The 14,802-nt window shown below is 43.5% G+C and overlaps 1 protein-coding gene across 4 annotated transcripts; it reads left to right on the plus strand.

The window, feature by feature from the left end:
• Positions 1-3,591: 3,591 nt before the first annotated feature.
• Positions 3,592-12,675, plus strand: TECTB (tectorin beta). 4 transcript variants are annotated; one of them, XM_014872456.2, is made up of 11 exons: positions 3,627-3,719; positions 4,613-4,701; positions 6,494-6,684; positions 7,061-7,203; positions 7,284-7,356; positions 8,682-8,785; positions 8,865-8,948; positions 9,108-9,270; positions 11,015-11,084; positions 11,965-11,997; positions 12,472-12,675. In XM_014872456.2, the coding sequence occupies exons 2-11, from the start codon at positions 4,626-4,628 to the stop codon at positions 12,522-12,524; spliced, it is 990 nt and encodes a 329-aa protein (XP_014727942.2). In that variant the 5' UTR covers positions 3,627-3,719; positions 4,613-4,625; the 3' UTR covers positions 12,525-12,675. The 4 variants fall into 4 exon arrangements, with proteins under 4 accessions (XP_088025460.1, XP_014727942.2, XP_088025459.1 ...); XM_088169334.1 differs by lacking the exons at positions 11,965-11,997; positions 12,472-12,675 and having other exon boundaries at positions 3,592-3,723; positions 11,015-11,384; XM_088169333.1 differs by lacking the exons at positions 11,965-11,997; positions 12,472-12,675 and having other exon boundaries at positions 11,015-11,384.
• The last annotated feature ends 2,127 nt before the right edge of the window (positions 12,676-14,802 follow it).

Consider the following 14,802-nt stretch of genomic DNA (forward strand, 5'->3'; position numbering starts at 1 on the left):
TTCTGGTGACCTGAACATCCATCTCTCGTGTTTATGTGGCAATTTCCTCTGATCTCCCCTTCTTCTGATAGGTCTTGTGCAGCTACTGAAGAATATCAGCCACTTGGGGACTTGGGGTGCAGGAGATCTGTGGATCCCAAGCTCTCTGTACATACGTGCATTGTTCTATAATCTGCTCACAAGGCTAAAACATTCATAGGATAGAACTGCAGAATCATTTAGGTTGGGAAAACCTTTAAGATCTTCCAGTCCAACTGTCCTAACTGCCAAGTCCACCCCTGACCATGTCCTTTTTAGTGCCACATCTGCATGTAGCTCCAGGGATGGTGACTCAGTCATGTGCTGGTGAGTGACCAAGCACGTGCCATGAGTAATAAACTGCTGGAAAGGTGTTTACACTGCAAAAGGCAAAACAATCCTAAATCCGTAAGGTATTTATGACTTGAGGGAATAAATCTACACAGCACCGCTCAGTTAGGCTTCAGGAAAATTTTATTGTACCAACAGAGTGCTGCACTTCCAAGAGGATCCACTCACTCAGATCAGGCCAAATATAAATACAGTTGCTGTGCTTCCAGACCCAGCACGGCTGTCTCTATGCCTGTGGGATAAATACACTCCTTATCTCAGACAAAACTGAGTATGCCAGGTTTTGGTGTGTGGAAACACCATCATTTATACATTGCAGCCTCTAGATGAGTGTCAGCTGATCTGCCTTCCCCTGGAATCCTGTCTCCATTGATCCTCATTATACATAAGTCCTTCCATATAGCTAAGGGACTCTTCAGGTTTATTGTTTTGTCCAAAACAAATAAAACTTGGATGTTGCAATATCCCTTGCAGGTTGAAACAGCAGAAGTCATTTGCTTCATGTAAGAGCCAGACAGTTGATACTGACACAGCTTTCCATGACAATGTGAGGAACAAGGCTGGAGACACAAGCTGCCCTTGTAGATGAAATCCACAATAAGGCCTTCATTTGCTCTTGGTTGAAATCTTTACAAATACTTAGGTTGCTGAGATTATTCAATGGGTTTGGAAAGACTCAGGGAACTGCAACAATCCTCAATGGTCTGCTTTGCAAGTTAATGGCTTTCCTTTTTCTGTGTGTGCACTTACAGAGAGAAATCTAACCCTTCCCCAAGCCTTCACCTTTGATCAGTGCAGGTATCAAATGCTGGTTGGCTTAGGTACATTCTGTGCTTGTTTCTCATGCAAATGCAAACTGCTATGCACCAGCTGGCACCACTGCCAAATTTGTTTCATGGTTTTCATTCTGTTTTCTACCTTTTGCCTAAAAGAAGTATTATGTACATGGAGATAAGTTTTCTGTGAGAAGATAGTGAGAGATTTATTTTCTCTTACAAATTATGGGATTGGATGCGTTTTGGAGGAATTCCACTGAAACCTGTAGTATTATACCAATGATAATTTAATTACAGTATTTGCTAAAAATTATCAGTAAAAAGCTAATCTGTGTTTAAGAGCTTTGTCAATGTTATGGTGAGGTGGACCACTTATATAATTGTTAGCAAGGCATTTACACTATGCCTAATCAAGGTTAGCCAAATATCTTTTGCTCTAAACCAGCCCTGGTGGGCAGGCCTGGTAGGCCGAGTCTAACCCCAGGACTGAATCTGATCCTTTGAGTTTGAAGAGTTGGCTTGTACACAGCCATGAGTCCTTTCTCATGCCCAAAGTCACAAGCTTTCCCCTGCAAGCCTTCCCTTGTTTCTGGGCTATATATTCTTGACAACAGGATATTGACTTGATCATAAAGTCTCACCAGAAACCCTGGTTTGTCCTTCCAGACCAAATACACAGAAAACCTAAAAATTAGTACATGTTGACACAGTGTATAGTTAGATTTAGCCTTAGAAAATCAAAATTAAGCCTGAATCCCTGCAGGATTCGGGGTGAAGCTATAAAACAGACACCTGGAGTTAAATCTTCCTTGTTTTAGGATTTCTGATGAGGATAATCTCTAGTTAGAGAGATCACACCAAACAATTGATGAGCTTTGGTTCTTGTTCAGTGGATTATTCTTTAATTCAATTAAAATAACAACAAACCCCGGCCAGAGGATTTTATCCATGTGTCCATCTTTAAGTAATCTCATTTAAATCAGAATGTGATGGCTTGCAGGCTCACAAGAACAGTGAGAACAACTCCTTACAAAGCTTCAATCTTGGCTCAGACTTGATATTTGAAATTAAGCACGGACACATATAGGTTTTTCAGCCTCTGTTTCGGGCTTTGGATCCGTTTGCCAGAAGAGGTCACCCTGATTATTTAATTCCTCACGTCATTGCAGATTCACCTGCACACGAGCAGCCCTCACAATGCAGGTGCACTCATGGCCCTGCTTTGCTCAGGTCCTCTGGCTTGAGACACTTGTACTGAATGCTGTCCTCAAGGTGCTCCTACAGATCTCACTCACAGGACAGCTAAAAACTCTTTGTTGAGCACTTTAGGTTTAGGTCAGGGCCATTGTGCTCTTCCATTCCGCTCTCTCCGACAAAAACTCCATAATATGGACAACTAGTACAGTTTTATTACTGTTTTATTATTGCCACCTTTCATGCCAGAAGCTGCTTGAGGGAAGGCAGATCCACATCAAAGCCTTGCCATGATGGGGCAGGCTCTGCACAAGAGGAGATACCAGACCATCTGTGAGGAGCCCCACAGGGCAAGGTCAGTGAGAGCCTTTGTGTTTAGTGACTCAGGACAGGTATCAGAGCATGAGAGGTTCAAGAGCACACGGAACTGGGCAGGCACACAGTGCCCAAAGCTGAGGCTGGGCCAGTTTACACTGCCAGACTGTTTAAAGCCCATGTTCTTTATGCAGAGATATAAAATAGCAGTAGTGTACCCATTGCTTCTGGGCCTTTCACTAAAAGCTGACACAAACAGGATGTAATGGATCACCAGAAAATCCCACCAGCCAGCCAAGACTTTCACAGGGAACTTCCTGATTGATGGTCGTACAAAGAGTAAATTTGTTTCAGTTTTCTGTGCAATGGTAAATTTTATACAAGCTATAGTTTAATATTCAATGTATATCACATGCATTTAGTATTATGTCTTATTATTATGTAGTATAATGCTTAGGCTTATGGAAGAGCCTACCTAAACTCAGATTACCTGCCTGTGAGCTTTTAGAAAAAAAATAAGTGAAAAAAAACAACTCCAAAGATGGTATATGATCTGTTGCCATTACTTTTGTCCACTTGTATGGCACAAAAGCTTGACATTCTCAATAAGCCATTCAAGACAAGCAGCTAATTCCTATAAATACATTTTCACTGAATTCAAGCAGGCAATTGTAGCTTCACCTCTCCAGAAATTCTACGTTTTCCTAATTAACTCACTAACAAAAAAATTTTGTGCCTTCAGCAGGTTTCTGTTCACTTGTTTGCAAGATCTGTAAAAAAACGCTGTAGAAAGATTTGTAAAAATCAAATAGCAGCAATACAGACCCATCTAGGGGAAGAGAACTGCTTTTCTATAACTCCTTTTTTTTTTTCCTCTCACACTGGACAATACTGGCGGGTTGAGATTTAACCAGAGATGGGCTCCTTTTACAAGATTGCTTATATAAAGCGAAGATAACACCAGCTGGGTTCATTTGAAAGAGGACATCTTGGAAAGAGCTGACAGAGCTGCTTTTGGAATAAGACTGGAATGAAAATCTGAAATAATTACCTCCTTCCTGTCTCGTAGGTATAACCCTTAATTTCTTGTAGAATGCATGGGATTATAATTAGAAGGAATTGTCACTGATATGTGCTTTAAGGCCCTTTTATAAATGCATATTTTTAAATAGAGGCTGAGTGAAAATGTTGAAATTTATTGGTTTTGCTAGAACTACTGAATTGGAATGATTTTTTTTTTTTTGTAAATGATATTTCTTACTTCTGACTTAGTCTGCTTAGTTGATGTATGCATGAGGGTTGATACTGAAGAATGTCTACAAAGGGAAAATATGAGAACTGCAGTCCCAATCCCACAGGCTGTATGTTTTTCCCCTGTGGGAAACAGCTTTCAGGTTTAAGGCCTGAAATGTAAATGTAAATAACTTCTATGGATGTTTTCCTAGAAACTCAACATTTTGCAGCAAAGGAGAAAATGTATAATTCACCAAAACTGAGCTACTTGAAGTTAAGATTATATACATCAGAATAGCCATCCCACAGAGAATAGTTTCAGCATTAAATTTTAAGCACATTATATATGCTCTTGTGTCATATTTCTTCTGGTAATTTCTATTCCCTCTTTTTAAAAAATTCCTCTGTTTCAGTTTCATTTGGTTATATTAACACTTTAGGTTTAGATTTTTTGCAAGAAATCAAACTAGAATAATTAAAAGCCACCACTACAACTGAAATAGTAAAATTGCCACAGTAGTGACCCAGTTATAGCAATGGTCTTTGAAACATTTACCCTGTAGTTGCAATTACATTGGGTGACAGAATATCAGTAATGTTATTCTTTTCTCTCTGCAAAAAGGACATTTTAACAGTAGCTACTATAAGTTCAGGACTGCAGACAATTCATTGTTTTTATTTCCACTTTTGAAAACATTTTCAGATTTTATTTCCTGTGTCCTCAGATCATTGCAAGAAATGGTGACTCTTGCTATTTATCTGCTGGTCATCTTGGCTCGTGCTCTTGCGGGGCCTTGCATCCCAAATAAAGCAGGTAAAATAACTTAAGTCTCCTAAGATCTTCTCCTATAATTTAGCTGCCAAAGGTTTTTTTAATTCAAAATCAAAAGGTTTTCCTTCAGACAGTTAAACTGTGGATTCTGTAGAATTAATCCTTACATTTGTTTTATTGATCTGCTTTGAGCTAGCACAGTAAAGAACGCACCATTCAAGTCCTAACCCCATAAAGAATTAGGCATATAGTTAACTCTGTGCAATAACCATAGTGCAAGAAATTTATTCACAAATGCATAAAATAGCAAAGAAAACAAAAACAATTAGAAATTTTCTGTAATAGTACAGGCTAGATGCAGCAGATCTTTGTTGCCCAAACTGGGCTTTAGTCTCATGGACTACAATCAGATGGCCAGTGGTGACTGAATGTGCTGGGCTGAACTCCTCAACTATTACTGCTACTGCTACTACTGTTATATTAAAGCAAGAAAAATATAAAAATCATTGAAGATAAGGCTCTAATTGCACACTGATTGCTGCCTAGAAACTGAAGTGATCTGGTGCCAGACAGAGCTGTAATGTAGATTTCACTACAATTACAAAACGTGCTCTAGAAACGTGTTTAAATATGCCTCAATTTAGTGTTTGCTTTTTAGTGCATGACTGCTGTCAAATTACTGTCAGTCATTTCATGGTACATCTAAAGTATTTGGCCCTCTAGCCATTTATTTCAGTACTTTTATTTGCACAAGCAGCTTCTCTTAACTGCAGGAATTTCCATAGCTGTAAAGTTGCCAGTTATAAATCTGAGCATTAACACAAGCAGAATCAGCTTGCATGTGCTGAAAGTTTGTTAATCAGAAAAAAGCGAGTTATTAAGGTGTGTAGTTGACTTTCCCAGATTATTCCCTAGCAGACATGGAAAGGCTGCAAAATGAGGCTTTTAGTATAAAAAATGAGAGTGGCAAGGGCTTTAAAAGAAATAACTGAATAATTCCAGGGAGGTTGCCTTTTTTTCTCACTGTAGTAATTGGAAATCTTTCTCAGTTTTCAGGTCACTTATGGTTAGTCAGTATTTGCCCTTAAAATTTCCATCAGATGTTCCCATTAGCTCTGCCTGTGAAAAACATCCAATTCTACTACCATGAAGCAATCAGTCTGTCTGTTATGATGTTCAGCATTCATGTCTTTATTAGCAATCACCGTGTTTGGAAACACACAGCACTGCTGTTAACAGGGCTGGGAGTTTGGGTCATTTCTTATTGTTATTAGCAGGCCCAGGTTCTTTAGCTCATTTTTAGATCTTGGCTTTTGACTTGACAATTGGAGAAATTCAGTTTGTGCTGGCACTGCAGTGCTAGTCCAAGAGAAAAGGCAGAATATCTATTGTGGTCAAGATCTGTACACCAGTACAAAACAGTGAAGATCTACAAAGCCTACCAAACAACTGCACCAATATTATTTTTACAGAGTCAGTGGTGTTACAGGAGCCAGCTTTGCAGCCTAAGTTAATGAGACATTTTCAGTGCAGTCCTTTTTTACTGCAGGTTTCTCAGCAGTGTCTCTGCTTTTCAATCAGCTATTCCAGAAAGATAAAAAATTTACACAAAGTTCTGCATTGATTAGAAGGCAAAGGCCAACTCTTCCAAAGTGGACAGAATTTAACAACCTGAAGGTCAGTTTTGTGTAGCAAAAGCTGCTCTCATTAGGGAATCTTCAGCACACACCCCTGTTCACAGAAAGTTAAGCCCAATGGAAAGTAAGTGGGCAGACCCACCTCTTTGAAAGGAAATTACCACTGAATAACTCTAAGTGTATCATTTTCCTTTCAGATGTAATTCTGGTATACTGCTATCCTAAAACCATCATTACCAGAATTCCAGAGTGTCCTTATGGATGGGAGGTTAATCAGCTGGCACTTGGAGGCATTTGCTACAATGGGATCCATGATTCAGGATATTACCAATTCACAATCCCAGACCTGTCACCTAAAAACAAATCATACTGTGGGACACAGTCAGAGGTAAGACTTTGCAGGTCAGTATTTCAGTCAGGAAATGGCTGGACTCATTCGGGAGAGTCCTGTCCTCTTCAGCTTGAAGTAAGCTTTAGGTACCAATGGAAGAAGGAGGCAAACTGCAGTATCAAGGAGAAGGAAGAATCACACAGCTGTGCTTTGCAGCTCCAGGCAAAATACTCACAGGCTTAGTGGTATTATTCTTCTGTTCACTTGCACCTGTATTTCACAGAACTTATGTTTAGTAAGGCACAGCATATAACGAGCTACCAAACTGTGTTCCCTTGGGGAGGCTGTTTTGACACCAGAGTCTTCCATGTTTCAAAGTACATTCCTGATGCCTCAACGACTCAGTACTGCCCACATTTCTCTGTCTCCACAGTTCAAGAATCCCATGTATCACTTCTATAACTCCATTGTCTCCAATGACTCCTCAGTGATTGTGAAGAGCCAGCCTGTGAATTACTCATTCACCTGCACATACAATGCCAACTACCTGGTGAACCAGGCTGCCTTTGATCAAAGGTACATCCTCTTCTGGGAGCGTGTCTCACCCTGTCCTCATCACGATGCCTCACTCATGCAGAATTTTGTCCTGTCCCCAGGGTGGCCACTGTCCATGTGAAGAACGGGAGCTCTGGCTCATTTGAAAGCCAACTGTCCCTCAACTTCTACTCTGTAAGTGCTCTTTGCCACTCACACCTTCACCTTTACCTTACAAAGGCTTCAGCCAAAGAGCTGGAAAAAATAGGGCTGCTGTTCCTGACTTTTATGTGTCATGGAGCACATTACTAGCCTGGACCAGATAATTGCAGCAGGATTAGCAGGGGTTCTTCTTTCTGCTGATTAACAGGGATATACTTAAAGTGAACAGAGCAGACTCTCTGCCAACATGCCAAGTCTTCTTTTAATCCCTCAATTCAGGCAGATTTTTCTGCTGAGAGGTACATTTCTAACCTGCTGATAGGTTTTATAAGAAAAATCAAAACAATAGCAGCATGAGTCTGCACATACTCCTGGCCTTGCATGGCCTCTATAAAAGGAGCAAAGCTCCTTGCATTTTTCTTGCAGCTTTCTCCCTGGTCATCTCACCTGACAGATATTTCATGTGCTCTACAGATCTTTAGGTCATGCTGGAACTTTGTTGCCAACAAAACATTGTTCCTTGATATCAGGCAGATCTTTTAAAGCATCCCTCTTCTCTCCATAGCTCCACTGCACTGCTGAAGCAGCCAGCTCTTAATCCTGGAATCTTTGCTCCACCAAAGCACAGTCAGAAGCACCAAAACAGCCCCTCTAGTATAGCACAGCTAGGAAAAGCACAACTAGGAACATACTGTGTTAAAATTATAGGCCAGGTAAAAGGAGTATTTACCACTAGGTAAACCAATGCTAGGACTAAACCTGATAGTTTTGTATAATTCTGGTGCTAGCTTTATTACCATCTTAATAAAGACAATAATAAAGCTAGCAACAAGAAGCATCCCAACAAGGAGCATCAGGATTTAAGGTCGGCCTTTCAGTGTATTTGTAACAAAAACTTTTCACCTGAGCACCACACTGCTCCATGTTCAGCAGGCTGGCTTTTTTCTTGTGATTTCTGCTTGTCATCATTCCTTTTCTCCAACGTGACCCTGTCCCAACTCCATTGCCATTCTATACACTCCTCTCCAATCTCTCACTCCCACCAGCTTTCCCCACCACCAGAAGCAGCAGCAGCAAGCTTGCTTCCCACCCATGCTGCAATATATAATACATGCTACAGCTCAAACAGCACCAAGTTCTGTCACTGATCCTAATTATACACCAAATATTAACCAAAATATTTTTAAACATCATCTGGGGTTTGCAATAGTCCTACTACTGGTGTAGAGTTTGGAGGTTGCAGGTTGTAAGAACCCAGATTTCTGGGGTCAATCTCTCCAGTGGTGTCTGAAGTTGAATCATGCCTTGCTTTGTGTGTTACAAGTAATGCATGATGCCTTTGTCTTTGTCTTTCAAAGAATGCCAAGTTCTCAAGCATAAAGGAAGCCCCCTTTGTCGTTGAAACATCAGAAATCGGCTCTGACATATTTGCTGGAGTGGAAGCCAAGGGGTTAAGTGACAGGTAGGCAAGGGAAGGAGGGATGAGCAATAAACTGGCAGTTGGGACATTCCTTGCTAATCTGGGGTTTGTATCTCCCCAGGTTTAAAGTTGTTCTCAACAACTGCTGGGCAACTCCCTCCTCAGAGTATTTCTACCAGATCCACTGGCCTTTGATCACCAAGGGGTAGGTGCTGGAGGGACCCAGGGGAGCTCCTGGAGGATCACTGGCTGTGGGGTATCAGGGAGCAAAGGAAAGGCAAATGCCTTCATTGGACTGTCACCTCAGGAGATGTTTCCCTGAAGCCATGGGGGCTCTGACTCTGCTTCTCCACACACAACACAGGTGTGCCACGGACTACTCCATCCTTGTGCACGAGAACGGGAAAACGAACCGGGCCACGTTCCAGTTCAACGCCTTCCGCTTCCGCAACATCCCCAAGCTGTCCAAGGTGTGGCTGCACTGCGAGACGCACGTCTGCGACAGCGAGAAGTTCTCCTGCCCCGTGGTAAGGCCTCCCTATGGACAAACACGGGGGGCCACGCTGAGACAGAGCACGGCCAGCCCTTCCCCAGGGCAAGGCAGGTGCAGAGGCAGCGCCAGGGCTCTCAGCAGATGGAGGCACGGCACTGTGAGTGGCCAGCTGTGCTCCCCCACCCCTGTCATGCCACAGGCGGCATTGGGAAACTTGTTTAAACATACTGAGAAATAAGGTGGCCGTTGAAAAACTCAGCTCCTGCCGATATCCCAGGACTATAGTCCTGTCTGACTAACAGCTACAGGTAAACACAAGCCAGGAAAAAAGGAGAAAGTTGAGCTTTTTCCGTTTTACCAAGGTGCTAAGAGCACCCTGAGGGCAGTGGGAGAACCTGGCTCAAGTCCCCCTTCCCAAGGGAAGTCCTCTCTGGCATGCTGCAGTAAGTCATTGCTCTTGCAGACATCCTACTCTGCATAAAATACATAAATTGTTTCTGGAGCAGGAACTGAGGTAGAAGAGTGGATTCCTGTATCCTTAAATGGGAGCATGGTGAGGGTGCTATACAGGCACATAATTTAACATGGGCAGGTGCCCATAAAATGTCTTTCTTTAAAGACTTCTCTCTCCACCCTTCACCAAATCAGAGCTCTGCAATTCTTTCTTAATTTTATTTAACCTGAAATGAAATGCCCAAAATACTCCTTGGCTAACATGCTATCATTTCAACAACAAATGTTTCTTGCTGGAGAAGAGAAAGCATCACTCCTGGTGAGCCCAATTTTTCTTTATAACCCCTTTCTCAGGAGCCAAATTAAGACAGCATTTTGTATTACACAGCCTCAGTGCTAAGCAGGGGGAAATGACTTGTACAAAATTTACATGTTTGACAAAAACACATTGTTAGATATTCTAAGTTTCAAAGGCAACAGAAAAAACTCTTAGATCTTGTTGTTTGTTTTTCAAGATATCTTCAACTTTTTATCCAGCCACAGAGCAGAGTTAAAAGAAAACACAAACCCATTACTTCATGTGTGCCCCTCTGGCAGTACTGTCAAACACTTACATCATCCTTTCAGGCACTGTGCGGAATTCCCACCTCACCCTCCAGTGCAGGATAATTGCTGTAGCTGGTGACATCCCTCGAGTCCCCTTCCCACTGAAACCTGCAGCTGGTGGTCTCCTGCAATTAAGGTTCTACCAAGCTGGTGGTCTGTGCTTACAAGAAACTCATAACCAGAATTACCCCATGCTGAGTTTGTAATAAAAATGCCCACAGCTGGGGATCTGCAAAGGTCAGGAGATGCACAAGGACCTTTAATCTGCAGAGCACTGCCTCCAATACAGACCTTGTCAGCTGTGACAGCGTCATTAGTGCTGGACATGAGCTGATCTATATGGAAAGGATTTGGTACTTCCTCTTTCTACCCAATGAGCAACAATTATCATTAGCAATAAACAACCACAAAAGCCTTCACAGAGGTCAGGAGTTAAACAGATGGATCTCAGTTTCCCCCTTCTTGACAGGAATTTTGTTTAAGGCAAGGTGGGAAAGGCAGCCCACCAAAATCTTCAGAAAATGAACTGTAAAGACTCTCCTTAAATCTCTCCTGCACTAAAACCCTCAATAATTACAGACAGAAAAAAAAAAAAAAAGTCCCTAGAAAATATGCAGCAATTTCCTTGGTTGGAAACATCAGAATTGATGCCCAATTGTGGATTTTTAAATAATTTTTAATTGTTTTGGTATACATGGCTTTTTGTCTGCTCTCTTGAGACATGTGACAAACGCAAGCAGCACGCGGAACAGACCGGAGGCGTTTTGGTGGCGGAGATCACCGTGCGCAGTGAGTGCTGGGTTCTTGGGGTGCTCCTCCCTTTGGGAAGTAAGGAAGCTGGCAGCATAGGAGCAAGCAGAGGGAGCCAAAGCCCTCTGGCAGACCCCTTTCCCCCAGGGCACCAGGAGCCTAGAACAGAAATTGATCCCCTCCGACTCTGGCAGAAGAGCTCAGTGAAATTCTCTTCCCTTGCCAAGTGAGTCAAGGCACCCCTTTGGCATTTATGATAAATGGCCAAACCACTGACACACTGAGCTGGCAGTGAAAGCTCTGCTCACCTGCCTGTGACCTCAGCAGCAGCTTAGACACGCTCTGACAAGTTCCACGGGAGTGGGACAGAGGTCAGGAGCAGCAGGGAAGTTTTTCTTTACACTGTGGGTCTGTACTTCAGCATATCCACACCATCTTCATGTGTTGTGGGGATGCTTTGTGCCTGTCCCTCCTGACTCACTGACAGCACTGGCATTGGCCTTGCCTGCTGTAAAACAACTGTTTCCTCCAGCTGCTGCCTCCTGCAGGCACAAGGGATTTCTCTCTGAGCTGGTTCATCTTTTGAAACAAGTCCTTGGAACAAACTATGTTTTCACTAGAGCCCTTTATAGTAGTTTATCAACTGCATCCACATCACTCTGAAAGCCGATTTAAAATTACAAATACACATAGTATACAATTATTACAATCCATTATGTTGCACCAGTAAACCCCCATTGATGTTAAAAGGTAAAAGAAGTGAGGATCCTTTTATAACTTCAAACAGTAAATCCAAGAGGAAGTATTTTTTCAAAGTGTGACAAATGTTTTCTGTTGTGCTTTTACAAAGCATGCTGGTGCACTTTGTCCTATTTTAAACATCATCCTGATGTAATCTTTTTCCTCCTCTTTTATACAGGCAAAGGTTTATCCAGATTTTACACACTGTCAGGTAAACAGCAAAGTATTACAATGAAAGTATCAATCCTAAATGTGGATTTTGAGTGTCTCTGTCAACATAAAATCCATAGCTCAAAGGAAAAAACGGAAATATCAGTAAATTTGACAGAAGAGCGAACATTTCAAAATCAGACTTTATTTCCCAGGATTATATAGTTTGTTTTCCTTCTTTCGGAAGGAAAAATAAAATCATATCAACAACTTCCAACACTGAACGATGTTTTCTCTAATTGTCACACCCTCTTCCAAAAAAGGAACAATCATGCTTTACTGGGTTAAAAGGGGTGTCTGGAAACATTTCTGATTGGAAAGGCTTTGAAACACACCTTTGAAAGTCTATTTGTTAACATTTGATATGGTGACAGAGCCACATTAGGGTGTGCAGTTTTATTGAACGGGGGGAGAAGAGAAGGTGAAAGGGAGCAGACAGGGAACTATTCACATATAACCTGTGTTTCTCTTGCAGATATCATCTCTCACCTATTCTTCGTGATTGGATTTTGTGCTGTTTTATTATAAAGTGCAGCCCAGCTGTACTTTGTGACTTTCCCTAATGCTGTTTGGACCTGGACTTCTGGACTAAAGATGTTTATTTTACAGAGGAGAAAGGAAAGCCACAAAAAAAATCCTTGTGCACCATTTTACCAGACAAATAAAACATTCCATGAGCTTTGTGCCTCAAATACTGGGCAATCCCAAAGCAGATTTGCTTCTCCCAAGTCTCTGCTGGCATTTTAAACTAGAGAAAACACTTGAGTTACGCCTCCTTTTAAAAAGCTGTGATGGCAATAGGACTTGTTTCTATAAGAGAATACAGAGATGTGCAAATTCAGCATTTTTCAATGCCAAATTTACCTTCAGGGCCCCCTTTCCCTGTTAGTCTCAGTGTGGTACCAAACTCCCCTCCAGGCCTGGTCTTGCAAAGTCCTGGTGTGTTCTGTGAAGTCTTCCAACAAAACAAAAAACAACCTAACATGCCAAGGGTGGGAGGAAAGGGTGCTTTTCATGTAGCAGTAATTAGAAGGTGCTCAGAGTTAATTACCTGACATTTCTTTCCTGATTCTCAGTGTTGTCAGTATTGATTGGTTGGATTAAGTAGAGCACACTGTAGGAGTAGGGTGTCTTGCTGACTGGACAGGCTCAGTGCTGGATGGTTTCATGATGTGGGTGCATACTGAGCACAGCTGAGAATGGAAAACAATGTAATGGGCTTTACCTTTCCTTGAACACAGCCAGTGGCAGACACAGCAGGGTCCAGGTGTTAGGTATGTACCTGAGTAACAACAGCAAGACAAAACCACTGGAAAGGGAAATCATGATTTATAAAAAGCAGGAAATATCAGAATATGAAACAATTCCCCAACAAACATACAGTAGGCTCTTTACTTCCATTGGTTACTAGAGCAATATTGAAAAAAAACTCTGGAAAGTGTCAGAAACATTCTTAGAACTTTTCCATGAAACTTCTAGGTCCTAAATGTGAAAGAGGGAAGAACGACTATAATTGTTACGCTTCCAGTTAATGAACACGGTGGGTGTACCTGAGTTTGCACATACTGAAGCATAAGTGCATTACAGAATTTTTGCTATGGATTGTAGAGAAGGAACCTCCTGAATAACTCTGTGCAGGATTTCCAGCTCCCTGTTCTTGGTAAAAGCTCACTGTCATGAAGATAATGCAGAGCTAGAACGCGCATCCAGCGGTAAAATACAGACATTTATTTCTTTTCCAGGGGCTCCTTTCGCTGCTCCTTTCGCTGCTCCAGTCTCAGTCCGTGAGTGCTGCGGGGGGCGCGCACAGCGGGCGCCGATCCCCGCCGCGCACAGCAGAGGGCGCTGCCGGCACGGCCGGCTCCGGTACCCGCGGTGTCAGCCCGGTACCCGCGGTGTCAGCCCGGTACCCGCGGTGCCAGTCCGGTACCCGCGGTGCCAGCCCGGTACCCGCGGTGTCAGCCCGGTACCCGCGGTGCCAGCCCGGTACCCGCAGTGTCAGTCCGGTACCCGCGGTGTCAGCCCGGTACCCGCGGTGCCAGTCCGGTACCCGCGGTGCCAGCCCGGTACCCGCGGTGTCAGCCCGGTACCCGCGGTGCCAGCCCGGTACCCGCAGTGTCAGTCCGGTACCCGCGGTGTCAGCCCGGTACCCGCGGTGTCAGCCCGGTACCCGCGGTGCCAGCCCGGTACCCGCGGTGTCAGTCCGGTTCCCCGCCGTGTCTGTCCGGTTCCCCGCGGTGTCTGTCCGGTGCTCAGCGGTGTCCGGTGCTCAGCGGTCCCCGGTGCCCCGCGGCACATTCCGATCCCGGATAATCGCCCTGCACGCTCTTCGCCCGCGTTTGCAGAATCACCTCCCTTCCCTCTGCCCCGCTCCCACTGACACACCGCCTTTCAACACCCTCTAAGCGGCTTCACCTCTTCAAATTCATGTTCTTCTTAAAAGCCTGTTTCTTTTGCCTTGCTTTTCATTCGCTGCACTCCTCTCGCGGCTATTTCGTGCAGAAAGCCTTGAACCCAGTTTCCTTAGCAGGCTGATTAATTCCTTTCTGGTTACGCAAAAAGCGTGGCTTCGGAACCAACCTTGCGGGATTTCACAGCTGTGAAGGGCGCCTGAGAATTCCCAGGCTGCCGGCCGTGGGATGGAGGCTGTGGCACACAAATCTCCTGCTCGTGCTCTCGCACCGAGTGCGGCTCGGGCCGCCCTCCTGCCTGTTCCGCCCTGGATCACCATCTCCCTGCAGTCCAGAAATGGTTTATTGCCAAAAACAGTCAAAACACAACTGAAAAACGGCTGCCAGAGGTAGCT

The sequence above is a fragment of the Sturnus vulgaris genome, chromosome 8 (genome assembly GCF_052056855.1).
Source record: "Sturnus vulgaris isolate bStuVul1 chromosome 8, bStuVul1.hap1, whole genome shotgun sequence".
NCBI classification, from domain to species: Eukaryota; Metazoa; Chordata; class Aves; order Passeriformes; family Sturnidae; genus Sturnus; species Sturnus vulgaris.

Coding starts and splice junctions, on each gene's coding strand:
- TECTB (XM_088169334.1), top strand. CDS start 4,626: ATGGTGACTCTTGCTATTTATCTGCTGGTCATCTTGGCTCGTGCTCTT. Junction 6,685..7,060: donor ACTGTGGGACACAGTCAGAG/GTAAGACTTTGC, acceptor CTGTCTCCACAG/TTCAAGAATCCCATGTATCA. Junction 7,204..7,283: donor CAGGCTGCCTTTGATCAAAG/GTACATCCTCTT, acceptor TCCTGTCCCCAG/GGTGGCCACTGTCCATGTGA.